Source organism: Dendropsophus ebraccatus, chromosome 9 (genome assembly GCF_027789765.1).
Source record: "Dendropsophus ebraccatus isolate aDenEbr1 chromosome 9, aDenEbr1.pat, whole genome shotgun sequence".
Taxonomy (NCBI): Eukaryota; Metazoa; Chordata; class Amphibia; order Anura; family Hylidae; genus Dendropsophus; species Dendropsophus ebraccatus.
In genome coordinates, this window is record NC_091462.1 from 74,374,655 (window position 1) to 74,391,946 (window position 17,292).

A 17,292-nucleotide genomic window follows, 5' to 3' on the forward strand; every position below is an offset into this window, starting at 1 on the left:
AAAACACATGTGTGACTGATGGTCATTTTACAACAATTCCAAGGATTTTGACCCATCACCTTAAAGAAGAAAGGCAGGGCTAAGGTAGTATTGTGTCATTTTAACTATTTAAACAACTCACAGTAAGTTGTATGATGAAGATCGCAGCTTGTAGCAGCCACCTTCAGTAAATGGCTATATTGGCAGCTTTCTGCGGATGGCTTGTGAAAAGCTCTTTTACATAACGGCACTGACCCTTTCTAAAGAGTCTCTATTGTGTTTATATATTCAGTACAAATGATGTTCCCACACACCTACTACCACTCACCACTTATTATATAGTTACAATGACCTTGGCTCTCATTCGCTACTATGTTATATTCAGTGAAACTACAATTGAGTCATTGGAGATACATTTTGGAAGCAATTTTCTAGCTGAACAGTATTGTTTGTTGCAGTATCTTTTGTTTCGGTTAAAATGATTATAACAGTTAGTGTATGGTATATAGTTCATTGTACATTGTATTATGTCCTGTGTTTTGTACTGCATCTTTTTTGAGGGTAATAATTTTATGTATTACATATTGACTATCCAGACAAAAACCTTAAAGGAGAAGTCAGGCGAAAATTTTTATTAAAGTATTGTATTGCCCCAAAAGTTATACAAATCACCATATACACTTATTATGGGTAATGTACATAAAGTACTCTTTCCCTGCACTCACTACTGCATCAAGGCTTCACTTCCTGGATAACTTTATTAAAGTATTGTATTGCCCCCCAAAAGTTATACAAATTACCAATATACACTTATTATGGGAAATGCACATAAAGTGCTTTTTTCCCTGCACTTCCTACTGCATCAAGACTTCACTTCCTGGATAAAATGTCGATGTCACGACCAGACTCCCAGAGCTCTGCGGCTGTGGCTGCTGGAGAGAATGATGGCAGGGGGACACTGAGGGACACAGGGCACTGGAGGACACTGAACATCCCTCTACCATCATCCTCTCCAGCAGCCACAGCCCGCACAGCTCTGGGAGTCGGGTCGTGACATCACCAAATAAGCCCTGATTTGTGCAAAATTGCGTTAAAACAGCCTAAGTTTTTTGAAAATCATGGCAGAACTTTAGTCAGGAGACAATACTCTACTGAAAGTAAAAGCCTTTTTGGGTGGCCATGGTCCCCCCAGGAGCTCAGGGCCCCGGGCTACAGCCCAAAATGGACCTATTATAATCTGCTACTGACGGTCATTTATTTTGGCCCTCCCTGGCCTAATAATACCAGCCTGCTACCGCCCAGTCCAGGAGCGACAATTTTGATGCTTCCGGACTACTGGTACCCAGCTCTTACCAGTATCCCTGGTGTGGTGGGTACTGGGGTAATAATAGGGGGGTTATTGTTAGCCATTTTTTACCGGCTAACACTGGGCCCTGACTTGGTAATGGATGGCGTCTATCAGACAGCTTCCACTACTAAGCCTGAAAGAAAGAAGAGAAAAAAAATAAACACACAACACAATTGAGAGAAGTATTTTATAAAAAAAGAAAACACCCGCACACCTGTCTCTAGTGATTAAATTAAATAAAAAATCACAATGCTGGTCATTGACAAAGTCCACCGAGTCCGAAGCAATCCTCTGGATACAAATATGTAAAAAATCACAAAAAAGGCAGAAACGCCCATCATTTTGACAGGTGTTCTGCACCTTACAGTGTGCAGCATTTTACCATATGCTCCTTACAGTCTGGCACTCAAGGGGTTAAGTAAGGATACTTGCCACCCACACTTAACCCCCTGGGGGCCAGGATGATCTTACACTGTACCCATCTAAGTAAGGAAGGGGTTAAGTGCCCCCCTTCCTTGCTGGGATGGGTGCAGTTTTAGGGAGAAGGAGGGTGTTTATACTCACCACTGAGGTCTATATTCTTCACCACAGCCTGGCACACTGAGCTAGAAGTGTTCTGAGCTCTGTCCCTTTAAATATTATATCAGCCAATCGGTGGCTGCAGCTGGGACATAGCTGGAGCTGCTGATTGGCTGAAATGACACTGCACAAGTGTCATCTCAGCCAAGTTGCTGCATAAGCAGTGTGCCTGCTCATCCATTGATTGCAAGAAGACTGGAGGTAAGTTAACCAGCCCCCACTGTGCCCCCCCCCCCCCCCCCCCATTGAAGCACAGTCTGGCCCACAGACGGTTCATTTAACCCCCTGGGGACCAGACTGGTGTTCTGCTCCCTTCCAGCATCCCGACACACAGAAAACTCTGTGTGGCATGTGCTTCAGCAAGGAAGGGGTCGCTTAACCCCTTCCATTCTGGAGCGGGTGCATTCAGGTGGGCATTTAGACCCTAACACAAACTCCAGCAGTGAAGTCCATGTTCGGGTAAAAATTCCGACCCAAAAAATGCCAAAAGGTTTTTTTTTTTTTAATTCTTTATTATTTTTTTCACATAAAAATCCAAATACAGTTTCATTACGCATAAATCAAATCATACATAGCCTTCATAAAAGAACATATATATATATATATATATATATATATATGGGTAAACTAGACAATGTAAACAGTATTCCTTCCCCAACCATCCCCAATCTTCCAGCCCCTCCCTCTCTTCCATCCCCTAACCCAAAGCAAGAAGAAGAGGAAAAGAGGAGAAAAAAAAAGGAAAAATCTAGACTAATTAATAAGATATACACCAGTTCTTCCATATGTTATTTATCTTTTTCTCCCCATTCATGCTCCCTTTTACTGAAATGATACCAAAAGTTAAAACAATACATTCACACTTAAAGTCAAAAACCCCTAAATAAATAAATAAAATAAAAAAAAGCCTTGCGCCGCATTGGTCTATGTGAGGGCACCTCGAGAAAAGATTATAATTTTCCCCCCACCATTTTTGTATGGAAAAAAGGCCAATTCTAAAGGCTGGAAATACAGTGATACTTCCATGTTTGAATGATTCTGAGTTCCAATTTTTCGGTATTTAAACTAAGATTTGCCCAGAAGTTACGTTCAAAACTTGAACTTTACTTGATATCTGAGCATGCTGTTTTCTCAAACTAGTGGAGCAAACGTGCCAAACGTTCTAATTTGGACGAACGTTGCTGAACCCAAACATACCGCAAGCTCACCCATCAACAGCATTGTGCATTTTCACATGCAGCTTGTCTGCCCCTTCATCTTTCTGGCATCCTGACTCCTCCTGTCCCCCTGAACTGTTAAATGGTGCTGAGAACTGCACACATCGATAGAGGGGTGACAATATAACCTTTAATTCGAGAATAGAGGTACCACTGTACCAGGGCCGGCTCCAGGTTTTTGTGGGCCCTTGGGCGAGAGAGCCTCAGTGGGCCCCTTTGTATAGCACATACTCGGGGCACACCTACCAAATAAAGTTTGACAAAATACCGAAAAAAAACGTAATTCAGTAACTCACAGGTGTCTTCTTCTTTGATCTGAGCCGATCGCTCTCCGTTTCCTCTCCATCTGGCCCAGACCTCCATGATTCTTCCAGCTACAATTCATCTCTTCGGGACCTGTCAGACAAACGTTAGGCTCCGCACATTTCCAGCAACTTCCTTCCCTTTTTCCCACCCATAGACTCCCATACAGTAGTAACTCCACTGTTTGGTGTCATGTGCAGTAAAGTAAGGAGGTTTGTGGGTCCCGTGCTGTGCCCCCCATATAGTAATAATGCCCTCTGTCCCCATAGTAATGCCCCCTGCTCTGTCCCCATAGTAATGCCCCCTGCTCTGCCCCATAGAAATGCCGCCTGCTCTGCCCCATAGTAATGCCCCCTGCTCTGCCCCAAAGAAATGCTCTCTGCTCTGCCCCATAGAAATGCCCCCTGCTCTGCCCCATAGAAATGCCCCCTGCTCTGCCTCAGCACAAGAAAATAAAAAAAGAAAATCATACTCACTAATCCGGGCGGGGGACGGGTCCTCTTCTCCCTTGTTTGCACCTTGTGGATCCACCAGCTGGTGTGATGACGTCATCGCTCTGCGCCTGTTGGTGAGAGCGCATCCATGCTAGAATGGAGGTGCTAGAAGGAGGTTGTTTCCCTGGAGTCTGTATTCTAGCTTCTTCACCATAGAGCAGGCTAGAATGGAGTTACAATAAGAGACATTACATGAGGTATACCAGGGGGAACTACAACTCCCAGCATGTCCAGCCTGTTATTATGGGATATCAGAGGACATTACAGGAGGAGATATAATAGGACTACAACTCCCAGCTTGTCCAGCCTGTTATTATGGGAGATCAAAGGACATTACAGAAGGAGATGTAAGAGGACTACAACTCCCAGCATGGACAGCCTGTTATTATGGGAGATCAGAAGCCATTACAGGAGGAGATATAATAGGACTACAACTCCCAGCATGGACAGCCTGTTATTATGGGAGATCAGAGGACATTACAGGAGTAGATATAATAGGACTACAACTCCCAGCATGGACAGCCTGTTATTATGGGAGATCAGAGGACATTACAGGAGTAGATATAATAGGACTACAACTCCCAGCATGGACAGCCTGTTATTATGGGAGATCAGAGGACATCACAGGAGGAGATATAAGAGAAGGACTAAAACTCACAGCATACAGAGGGAAGGTATTAGTGAGCCCCGCCTCCTCATGTCACATGACAATGATCACAGGTCCTTCATCCATATGCAGCCTCTCCCGTTCTCAGCCCCGCCCCCTTATGACGTCACCACAGGTCCTTCCCCAGTGCAGCAAACACTGCAGGTCCTTCCCCAGCCCCTCCAGCCCTCCCCCGGACATGGGGTTGACAGCACCTGCTCCCCCGGGGGTCGGTGATGCGGCGGGCGACTGTCTCACTGCTTGGGCAAGTGTCGGGGGCCCCTTGGGCAGCCGTGGGCCCCGGCACTTGCCCGAGTATGCCAGGTGCTGACGCCGGCCCTGCACTGTACTGACCATAGCTGTTTGCCTGTAAATGGACAAATTACCTTGCACTTAATAAGTAAAATGGCAGTGTGTGTGTGCACACACAAATCTATGGTCAAAAAAAGTAAAAAAAAATAATAATTAAGAAAAGAAACAAAGTGTGCACATAGTCTAAAAGGTACACTTACACAGATCCAGGAAAAGAATGTTGGAACAGTGCTATTTTTGAGTGACAGGTGTCGTCAAAGGCCTTCCTCTTTTAGAACATCAGTTCCAAACTCTCTTTGCCGACACCCATGTCATCCTTATGGCCGGCTTTTGGTTTTAGATCTCGGATGAGACTGATGGAATTTAGTGCTCTAGTTCATTTTTACTAGTGCATGTTAGGGGGCCTGTCCTTGTGAGCAAGAGCAAGATGGCGGAAAGGTTAATTTGCTTCTCTGTAAGGAACACTAAGTTATAAATATTTACAAATCTGCCGAAAATGCTGAGACCAAGTTTTTTTTTTCTTTTCATATACACTTCCACAAAGTCTGCTGTTAGGATTTTGTTAACTCTCTATCAGATATTGCTGCTTTTCCAGAAAGTATCAATGTTTTAGAAGATGTGTCCGGAGATGTAAGAACACCAGACAAGCTCATAGATAATGTGAATGACACCAGTGATGGTAGACATGCATGGCTCTCCCCAGTTCTCCCTGGCTTGGTAAGTGATGTATGAAAGCATTGCGTTTAGATCCAGTACAGCAGCGTAGAGCTTTAACTGTTACAGAATGGTCGGTGGTCACTGATTGGCTGTAGGGGTCACAGTGGTCACATTTTAAATGCATTAGCTGCTGTTTTTCTTTTTTATAAACCAATGACCTGATAAGGAAAATTGCATTATATCCTTTTTGTATTTCCGTAGTATCTAACCCTCACTTAAAGGGGGACATGCAGTTAATATAGCCAGCACTAAAGATTAATGGTAGATAGATAGATAGATATTTGACATCAGTTGTAGGATGATTTTTAGAAATTTTTGTCTTTTCGCTTGGTAAAGCATTAGCTGAGCTCTTGTGTAGCAGAGTACACAGTAGCTTCAATTAGGACGACGGCAGTATGTAAAAGCTTTTATCTTTTTAATTGAAACTGTCTTTTTTTTCATTAGGTTAATCGAATCTATGTTGTTTTTGATCAGCCAACCAAAGTGTCTATGATCAAACTATGGAACTATGCAAAAACACCGCTAAGAGGTGTAAAAGAGTTTGGTGTAAGTATAAAACATTAATTATTTTCTGGTAATTGAAGTGAAATTCTCTTTAATCAGCGATTTAGCTAAAATTGTGTCAGTATAATAAAGTATATAAAAAAATAGTAATATTAATTTTAATGTTTAGAATCTGGTGATACCTTGTATTATTAAACAATGCATTGTGTAAATGGGAATCGAAAACCTTTTATAAGACCTTACGCATAATTGTTTAGTTTTGTCCTTTTTTTTTTGTATTTTTAAGGAAGCCACTTTGTTAACCTTTAATCAGTTCTTTATAGATTCAGAGAATAGGATTTCAGGCTAGTTGACTTATAGTTCTGCTTCTGGCTTAACAAGATTTATTGCAATATGTGATGTCTTATGACCAAGAGGTATCAATCTCAAATATTGATTTCTGTCAAACTGTGGAATAAAAGTGTTATGGTCTTGTACTGGAGATGTAGATTCGCTAAACTTTAATCTGCCTTTGTTTAAACTCAGGTGTGGAATCTAGAGGATTACCTGGTCCTCCACCTTTGCAGGAAGGTATTGACTTTGCTGCTAGATGATCTGAGATTTGAAGTTTTCAGAATAGTCACAGAATGGTTGCAGCAAGGCTGTTGGAGCAGTAGTGTAGTAAGGATTAGAAGTCACCAGGAGATTGGTCAGTATAAAACAGGCCAAAAAATGGGGCAAGTCAGGATGACTGACTCTGTTACATAGGAAGCTAGCTTCAGTAAATCTATTAACCCTTAGGTGACCCTGGACATACCCGTACGTCCAGGACTGCCTCCATGTGTTCAAAGTGGGGCTGCGCGGCGGCCGCGCCCTGAACCGCCGCGGTGCCCTCCTTGGACAATAGGCAGAGAATCCACACTACAGTGACAATACAGAGCTGGATTATCAGTCAGTGACTCACTTACCAGGTTTTGGCACATTGATGATCTGCGTGTCATTCTGCAAGACAGGCAATACGCTACTGACGGTATATCATTGTAGTACTGTCTTAAAAATCTAATTCTCTTTCATTGAAAATGTATTTCTTCTTTATTATCCTATTTGATTAGGTAATAATCTTGTTTAGTGTTTGTCTGAAGTGAATGCGACTCTATTTATTCAGTAATTGACATATGTTTTATGTACAGAATTGATGGCAGACAGGTTCTTTCTGCTTCCTAGGAAGCACATTTTCCAGCAGCGCTTATGACGTTTAAAATGATATATTGTCCTGAGACAAGTTTATAATATTTTCCATTTCTTTCTTCATTTTCACAATTATTGCTTTACAACCATGTATCATTTCATTATCCATAATTGTTTGCTGTAAATCTATTAATGGTTTGGTGAGAATCCTGTCCCATCTTACTGTTATTACTGAATCTTTTGCCAGCTCCTTGTGGATGACCTCCTTGTGTACAATGGGATTTTAAACCAAGTCAGCCACATTTCTCATGGGATATTGCCAACATGTGATCCTGTAGTACCATATCACACCATCCTCTTTGCAAATGACCGAAAAATATCAGATGCAGAAAGAAGAACAGTCTTGAGGTAAGTTGGCAGGAGAAGCACTGCAGGGTTGTTATTTGCCCATATATGCCCTCTTACTACTTCTACACAGTGCCATCTGTTTCATTCCAGCACAGCTGCCACCATAAAGTAAAGTAAAAGGCCATTACTTTAGCTGTGTCATGTGACCAGCAGTCAGACTACCAGAAAACTCCATGGATTTATTTGTTTCAGGAAGTTGCCTATTAAGGGTCTGTGAACGACAGGATTACAACATCAACTATTGGATGCTTACTGGCTTCTCACTTTAGTTATAAACCTCCCCTCAGGTTCTGTATTTTGCCACATTTTTCAGCATTTCTGCCATGACTTTCCTGAAATCACAGAATATTGGGGCTTTTTCACTACAATTGCACAAATTGTGCTAAAACTTTTTTTTGTTATAATGCTCTTAAAGAGGATGTACCACCAGGGATTGAACGGCGACGTCACGGGGAAGTCGGTGCCGCAGTCCGTTTTTCGGACTGCGGCCCGGTTCATGTGCACGGAGCTGTTCTATGCACCGGAACCGGACGGTGCTCAAGCACTGGAGGCCGTCCGGCCCGCCCCCAGTGGGAGGGAATTCCCTCCCCTGTATGACGCGGCTCCGTTCATTCTAAGGGAGCCGCGTCATACAGGGGAGGGGATTCCCTCCCACTGGGAGCGGGCCGGCCTACCTCCAGTGCCTGAGCACCGGCCGATTCCGGTGCATAGAACGTCACCGTGCACGGGAACTGGGCCGAGGTCTGAAAAACGGACCGCAGCACCGGCTTCCCTGTGACGGCGCCGTTCGATCCCTGGGTTCAGGTTAAAGAGGATGTACCTGGTGGTACATCCTCTTTAAATTACATTGTGGAAACGTAGCTGCAACATTTTATATCTTCATTACACACCTCTGTTGTGATTGTGGGTCAAATCACTTTCTTCTCATGGCAATGTATTTTTTTCTTTGAATAAAAAAAGTGTCAAAACTACACATAGTGTGAACTGACCCTACCCCACTTATGTCAGCAGTTCAGGGTGCCGGAGTTTAGCCAGGTGATTTATGTTTATTTCATTAGAGAAACTGAAGTGATGAAACTCTATCCCCTCTCTCTGCCAAGCCAAAGACTTTCATGAAAAATGTAGACAGCATTAGAAAATCATTTCAGTGTGATAGGAATTAGGAATCAGTATGGCTGAGAACCCATGGCTGAGAGCCTTTACATTGATATATATGTATATTACTAGTCTGCACATAACACTTTACCTATGTTTATCACTATGATAATCTGTCCATTTATTTCATTCTACATTTGCATATGGAGGCTATTTGCGTTTTATTACAAGCAATTTGGTTGTTGGCTCTAGGGACCAAGTGTATTGGTTTGGTACCTAATAGTGGGGATTTTCTAAGTGTTTAATTGGTTATAGGGACTTGTCTTTTGTTGTCCTTTGTCGTGTGTTTTTTGCTATTTGTATTCCTTGGTGTGCTCGATATGTTTATGACATACCACTTTTTGTGTTTTTGAGAACCTACGCCTTTCACATCAGCTACAATCGGCTGTACTGCTTTTTTACTTGTATTGTATAGTACATATGTATAACCAGCAAAGGTAAATGTTGCATCTGCTGTGAGTATTCATTGCAGCATGTTTTTATTTTTGAGTTGTTTATCACATTAAATGAGGGGGAAAAAAATCTGAACGCTAGTCATGTCATCCTTAGTGTTGAGGCCTGCTTGCTTGTTAAAGTGACACTGTCACCCCTTTTTTGCATTCTGACTCCTCTACACAGGTGTAAAAGGTAAATTTTACAGTTTTCATACCTTATTTTACATCATAGGTCATGTTGCTTGTTTAAGTGAAAAGTGATCTTTTATTATCTGCACATTGTGCTTAATGGGCGGGGTCCGCCCTTCTGTGAGGTCATCGGCACATAGGGTCTTAGACCTTTATGCCAGCCTGTTCCAATGGTTGGCGAGGGGACGGGGCCTGTGTGCCAATGACCTCACGGATGGGCAGGGCCTACATGGCACTGTGGGCGAGGCATCTGCAGATGATAAAAGATGACTTTTTACTTGAATAAGCACCATGACGTATGATGTAAAATAAGGTATGAAAACTGTTAAATTTACCCTTTACACCTGTGTAGAGAAGTCATAATGCAAACAGACTAATTACAGACTGTCACTGTGCTCCTTTAAGGCCCTGTTCACACTGAGCAAGAACGTTTGAATTCCGTGGCGAAATCCCGCTGTGCTCAGTGTCCTGCTTTGAGTGTATGAAAGGGGACGCGTTCCTCCGCAGCCGCCGCTCTCCGCTCAAAGATGTGACATGTAATTTCTTTGAGCGGAGAGCGGCGGCAGTGGAGGAGCATGCGCACTCTCAATAGCTCAAAGCAGCACACTGAGCACGACGGGATTTTGTGGCATAGACTGTAAGGTTTGGGAAGGAAGACAATTTATTGTCCCTTGTGAGTGAAAGAAGTGATGCTTGGAAGAAGTAGGATGCAGCTCCCGCAGTTTTGTTCAGTTGGGGTCAGGGTGTTTAGACAGATGGGTTACATAGAAACATGGAAGATTGCTGGCAGAAAAAGTAGTATTTTATTTGAGAAGCCTTCACAATTTGTTGCTCAATTGTCTTTTTCCCAGAGTCTGCATTAAAAGCTTCCACATGTTCAATCGCTCCCTGATCTAAGACAGTGATACACTGGATGAGGGAAGAATCAGTCAGCTTATTTACCTGTCCTTTTTTATTATGTACTGTCAATTGTATCTATGTCATTGGTTCTTCCATTACCATTTTTTATAGTGGGGCATATCACTGTTGTTACAGGACACAACTGATTTCCCCTAGTTGGTTGCATAGTTATTGGGAAATAGTAGACAGGCAGAATTAGAGATGGAGATTTTAGCTTATGTCACTAGAGAAGGACTGTCAGCATTCATTGTATCTATCAAGTATATGATGGTGTCATTGTCATAGGATAATGATGCTCAGTGAGCTAGAGAATCCCAGGGTGAACATGTGACACCTGTAACAAGTATAATATAGATGATAATCGTGAGGGGGATGGAAAGCACTGTCGATATGTGTGGTGCTGTGGTAATATAATACCAGTCAGCTAATAATATAAAAAATCTAGTAAAGACAAAACATATCAACATGTCACTGGAATCATTTCCCCGGGCTGAACTGTTTGCTAATCCTTAAAGAAGGATTATTGAATGAGTGATATAAGGGGATTGAGTGCATAAAAAGACATAGTCCCTCTATATGACTGGTAGCTTGGAGCTGTACTTTTACCCAGAAATTACGATTTGAGAATCAAAGAACCAAGCCTTTACAGAACACTGCAAAGAACTGCATTAAAGATATATTGTATATATTGTTATGCTATCAGCTGTATGCATCCAGTGGGTGGGGACCAGTGCCTCTCTTACCTTAGCATTTTTTATATTTTAATTTAGAGGAATATTGTATCACTGTTGCTTTGATTACATTTTAGCCATTTGATTCTGGTATTATGGCAAAGATTGGCAAACATTGTACTTGAAAAATAAGGCCATGTTCACACAACGTATGTGTTGTAGAAATCACAGCCGTTGTTGCAATTTGTGATTTATACAAATCACATGTATAAGAATGAACTGAATCCCGGCCAGAGTGTATACACAGGGGGACGTTTTTTACGCTGAGCTAACAAATGTCTCCGGAGCTCAGGGGGGATTTATGAAGAGGCGCACTGCCTCTACGTAAACCCTGATCACACGGAGCCCGTCCGTGTGAAAGTTTTGAAACCTACGCCAGCTCAGAGCTCGCATAGGTTTCAGTATCATTTTTCCACCAGAAAAATTATAAATGCTGCGTATGCAGAGACCCCGCCCCTCTGCGTGCTGCCGCACCCTCCGTAACACCTCCTCCCGCCCCACTGGCGAAGGTGGGGAAGATGCAAAAATACCATTTGCGAATATTTTTTTGATTTGCCCCATCTGCGCCTAAAAAAGGCATTTACATCTTTTCATACATGTCCCCCCATAGTATACACGCCGGCCGGGATAGCTACTGGCGACGCAAAAAATTGACATGTCAGTTTTCTGCGGCCGCAGGGAACCTGTCAGTTCACACAATGGAGCGGGAGGCTCCATTCGCACGCTCCATTGTTTGCAGCGGGGAATTGGGATGCGGGCACACACGGATGCACCTGTATGCCAATTCATCAGAAATGAAGATCATCTGGCCAGTACTGCAGTACCGGCTGGGATGACCTTCAGTAACACCAGCCATTCTGTGACCCGCCTGGGTCACAGAACAGCCGGTGTTATACGTTGTGTGAACATGACCCAAAAGTGCAGCCAAAACAAGCATTTTAAAAGAGCTTAATTTTTAGCCTGTGTGAGACTCCACCTTAGCTACCCCCTCATTCTCTTTCCCACCCAAATCATCAGTGGGACAACCAGTAGTTTCAGAATGTCTGTTGCAAAGTTATTAGAACTGATCATTAGTTTTTTGTAATTCTCTAAGTGCAAAGCTGTGAAACACCTGTCTATACCTGCTATAAGACCCTGGCTTTGTTTTGGGGGAATAGGGTGGGAAATGGCAGGTAGTCGCCTCTCCTCAGTCTAACCACTTAAAAAATGTAAGGGTCGTAAATGCTTTTATAGGCATGCCCAATCCTACTTCATGATTATTATTCACTGTTATATTACAGCAACCACGTAGAAGATCAAGACGTAAGAATGATGAATGATAATAAAGTTGTTGTCAACTTTAAGAAGAGCCATAATGCAGATCCAGGTCTGTATTGTAATTTGTACACATCATAGTTGTTAAAGAATTTTTTATTCAGTTTTAGTTGTTTTTTTTTTTGTTTGTTTGTTTAAGCTAATCTACACAACTGTATTTATACAACTATAAGAACAATGCAGAAAACATTGTTGTACTATTCCGCAGCAGCCTTTTAGATATACTTGTCAGGCATTGTAAACTTTTACATGTTTATTCTAAATAGATTCTTTGTCATGAAGGTTCATTTAATAATTTTTCTATAGAAGTCCAAATCACATGAACTCAAGCTTAACCCTTCATGACCGAGGTCATTGGTGCTAGGATGTTCGGGTCAAAATAATGCAATGTTCATGCCCGCCTTCTAAGAGCCATAGCTTTTAGAAGCTTTTATTTTTCCACCTACAGGGCTGGTTGGAGTGTAATTTTTTGGCGCCATGATCTCTAGTTTTTATTAATATCATATGGTTGAAATTTTTTTAAAAATCACCAGTCCTGTCACTGACTACCTTAAACGCCGCGATTGCCATAGATCGTGGCGTTTAACGGGTTAATGACAGGCAGCTGTGGGATCACAGCTGCCTGTTATTATGTCCAGCCCTGGACACACTGATGTATGCAGGACCGCTCTCACTGCAGAGGTCCCACACTCATCAAAAGCCCCTGAAGTCAGGAACATTTATATACTTTCCTACTGCACAGAGTATGTGCAGCAGGAATGTATATATACGTATGGCTCGTATGGCTGACGTAAAGGGGTTAAATTATAAAAGTGTCTGTCCATAGCAGCCACCTGGGGGGTCGTACACATGCAGGCAAAGCTGTCAATCACTTTCCTGTGCGGGGAAAAGCAGAACTTGTGGCCCTCTCTATTAGTCCCGATGATAGCTTTTTCTATAAAAATAGTAAATCAAATGATAGAATGGTCAGTTTTCATTCTAAAGACGACACGGCACATGCAGTTTTATCAGAGGGCTATTTGGGCCTTCAGCTGCACACAGATTGCTGGATTATAGTGGGTACTAGCCAGTGAGTGCTCACAAAGGAAATCTAGATTCTAATTCAGGGTCTAAAGCTCTATATCTTGCTAGGAGTGGTAGAATAGTAAAAGGTGGTGATGGAGTGTTTTATCACTAAAATACTGTCTGCCCATAGCTGCCATAAGGGAGAGGATGGAAACTGATCTATGACAACATTTTAAGCTTCTTATGTAAAAATGATGAATGCTGCAGAAAACTATACGTTCCTGACCTATAGTCTCTGCTTTTATCCAATGCTGCCCTCGGGTAACTTAGAAGGCCCGACAGATCTATCTAAAATAACAAAGTTATTAATAAGTTTTTCTTTAGTATTTCCCGATACTGCTGCTCAGTTTCCTTGGCATAAGAACAACAAAGCATATGAGCATACTAGCTATTCACTGTGTTCTACAGTGACTTGTCCATAGCTACATCATATATAAAAGAAAGCTAGAGGTTTGGAGCGTTGTAGGAACAAGGCAAAGTTCCAACCCTCATAAAGATTTCTAAAAAGAGAATGTTGGAGCTCGAAACATCTTTTAAAAAGGTGGAGATTCACTTTAATTAGGCTGGGTTCACACTACGTATATTTCAGTCAGTATTGTGGTCCTCATATTGCAACCAAAACCAGGAGTGGATTAAAAATACAGAAAGGATCTGTTCACACAATGTTGAAATTGAGTGGATGGACGTCATTTAATGGCAAATATTTGCTGTTATTTTAAAACAACGGCTGTTATATTGAAATAATGGAAGTTATTTACTGTTATTTGGCGGCCATCCACTCAATTTCACCATTGTGTGGACAGATCCTTTCTGTGTTTTTAATCCACTCCTGGTTTTGGTTGCAACATGAGGACCACAATACTGACTGAAATATACGTAGTGTGAACCCAGCCTTAGGCTGCGTTCACACTACGTATATTTCAGTCAGTATATTTCAGTCAGTATATTTCAGTCAGTATATTTCAGTCAGTATTGCAACCAAAACCAGGAGTGGATTAAAAACACAGAAAGGATCTGTTTACACAATGTTGAAATTGAGTGGATGGCCGCTATTTAATGGCAAATATTTGCTGTTATTTTAAAACAACGGCTGTTATATTGAAATAATGGCAGTTATTTACTGTTATATGGCGGCCATCCACTCAATTTCAACATTGTGTGAACAGATCCTTTCTGTGTTTTTAATCCACTCCTGGTTTTGGTTGCAATACTGACTGAAATATACGTAGTGTGAATGCGGCTTAAATAAGTTCTGTGTAGCTCAAGCATTTACCAGATTAACAAACAAGAACACAGAGCAAGAGTAATAAAATAGGGAATTGATGGAAAAGGACAGGGCTTAAAGTGGAAATTAGATTAAAAATAGAGGAATGAGACACCTGGAGAAATAAGAGGAAGCCATGAAAAGAAAGTAAAGCGTACATTCTCACTTCTTATTAAGCTAGGGCTTCAGTGATACAGTCTTTCTAGAGTAACAATCAAGGAATGCCTTGCAAATCTCCCCCCAAATATCAGACTTTTTGAACTGGTTTCAAAGTGACTTAATTTCCAATAGGGAAACCATAACTCCCCCCAACGTCGCAAATTTTAGCTTTTTTTCTGCTTATCTGCTATATGAAGTCAGAAAAGTTGATCAGAAATTTAGTGATTATAATTGGAAAACAAATTGCATTAACAATACAGTAAAATGGCTCCAAAAAATACCAGACTTGGATGATTTATCTTTTATTTGTAGATGGATTTATTTTTTTTATTTATTTTTGCTTTGTAAAAACCCTTTTCTTATGAACCTATAAGGGCCTTTTATGAGCAATCAATGAAATGCATATGCCTTGTATTGATCTATGCTATTGGCACTCTGTTGGTACAACCTGCCATAAGCAGACTGTATCAGCAGATCGGTCACAACAGGTGCAGAAGCCCCAGTCTGCCATGACAACCGATGGCACAGATGCCAATGGGACCAGTGCACCACCAGTGATGGATGTAAAAACTTTTTAGGTCCAGCAGTCGTTACTTATAGCAACATTTAAACAGTTAAATGACCGTCATTAGAGTAATCTATGGGGTTTTTTTGTCTTTTTTTTTTTTTTTTTTTAATTCACATTACAGTCCCAGTATAAGGATGTTGACTTCTAAAAATATAACTTCCTTTGCCTGCATCTTTTGTTTTACAGCTTTACGTCCAAAAACCTGTATAACTGACAGACAGAGCGGGAGACAAAGACGATACTGAAGACCAACCTTGTTAGGGAACAATGGCCATAGTTATTTATTTATCAGAATTTGTATAAATATTTAATACATTTTATGCTCAAATATTTTTTTACGTGTAAACAATAAATATCTAACAGAAGCTTTTGGAATAGTCGTGTGGTTCATTGCTCAAGCCTGAGAATTGTATGACAAACATCTTCCTGTGGTTCTTTATTCTTCTTCCTTATGTTTTACTAATTCACATAAAATCTTTAAGTGTGCCCTAGTTCTGTAAATCATCTTAAGTGTGATGCTCCTTCCTATAATCTCAGTGCTTATTTAGCAGATGTCAACATTTACAAAAGTAATGTTTCTGTCCCTTTGACAATAGCCAAATACATTAGCATTCCTTTACAGGAAGCACATTGTCTAAACCTATAAGATTATTAAGTCTGCAATATTTTTAAAACAAACATGTTTTCAAGGTCTAGAATCCTACATTTGACTTCACCATTTCAGAGGCACAGAATGCAATCTGACTAGGATACGTGTCATCCCCCCCCCCCCCCATTTTATATGGCCACTGCAGAGATCATATACCAGTAGTGACCCACCTGTGAATCACCAGGATAAATACACACTAGACTGATCTGTTAAGGATTTTCATTAAAGTACCAATGAAAATCCACATAGCAAAAATTTTGCTGACTAAAATTAACCTGCAATGCAAATGAAATTAAAATCTACAGATTCAATTGTTGTGGATTTGTCTCGATTTTTAATATTGAAATCAATAGGGAAGGTAAAATCTACAGCAACTCGGCACCAAAATCAGTACTGCCATTTTGGGCAGCCACACATACAGTAGTTAGAATATTGCAAGACAGAAACAAAAATACAAGGAACCATTAGCAAATCATGAATAAAAGTCAAGGTGATTGAAGGCTGTGAATTTCAGTACCAAATATGTGCGTTCCTATGGCCACAATAAAAATATTTGATAGATCTATAAATATATAATTGCTAGAAAGGAGTTAAGGTGAGGTAGAGATGAGCCAAACTGCTGCAGTACGAAACTATAAAATGAAAGGCATTGTGGGTAGATTTGTTCTGTCTAGAAAAATATGTTCTGCTTTCAAGGTACTTTATTACAGAGAGAATTTCTCCTTGACAGAATTAACATATTTTTAACCACAATGACCCTCATTTACTAAGGTTTTTTTTTTGGTTTTTAATAACCCTAGACCTCAGGGTTTTAGTTTCCCAAACCGACAGATATTCGTATTTGGTTTCCCTTAAAAAATTTGGCAGGTTTTCACATGACAAAACTAAACTCGACCTTACCGCCACAATTGTTGCAGCTGATTTTTAGAATGCAAATCCTGTTAAAAATGATGGTTTGTTTAATAAATATGCTGGTTATGGTGGGTTTTAAAAGGACAAGTCCTTTTTTCAGTTTTAAAACACAAAATTACAAAATTGGATTTCGGAGTTCTTTGTGGCTCACAACATTAGAAAAAACTGTAAATGTTAGTTTAATGACAGAAATACATTAGTAAATGAGGGCCAATGTGTTCGAATTACAATAGGATTAAGAGTTGCACCAAAATGTGCCAACCTTTTTATTGGTTTGT

At 40.9% G+C, this 17,292-nt stretch overlaps 1 protein-coding gene across 2 annotated transcripts in view; it reads left to right on the forward strand.

Annotated features, from left to right (window-relative positions):
- The window catches only part of KATNIP (katanin interacting protein), a 128,796-nt gene extending 112,987 nt beyond the window's left edge, over positions 1-15,809 (forward strand). For both annotated transcript variants that reach the window (XM_069983654.1, XM_069983655.1), the window contains exons 24-28: positions 5,456-5,595; positions 6,040-6,141; positions 7,514-7,674; positions 12,364-12,449; positions 15,640-15,809. In XM_069983654.1, the coding sequence (XP_069839755.1) occupies positions 5,456-5,595; positions 6,040-6,141; positions 7,514-7,674; positions 12,364-12,449; positions 15,640-15,698 (548 nt within the window). In that variant the 3' untranslated portion in view covers positions 15,699-15,809. The remainder of the gene's footprint in view (positions 1-5,455; positions 5,596-6,039; positions 6,142-7,513; positions 7,675-12,363; positions 12,450-15,639) is intronic.
- Positions 15,810-17,292: the final 1,483 nt, after the last annotated feature.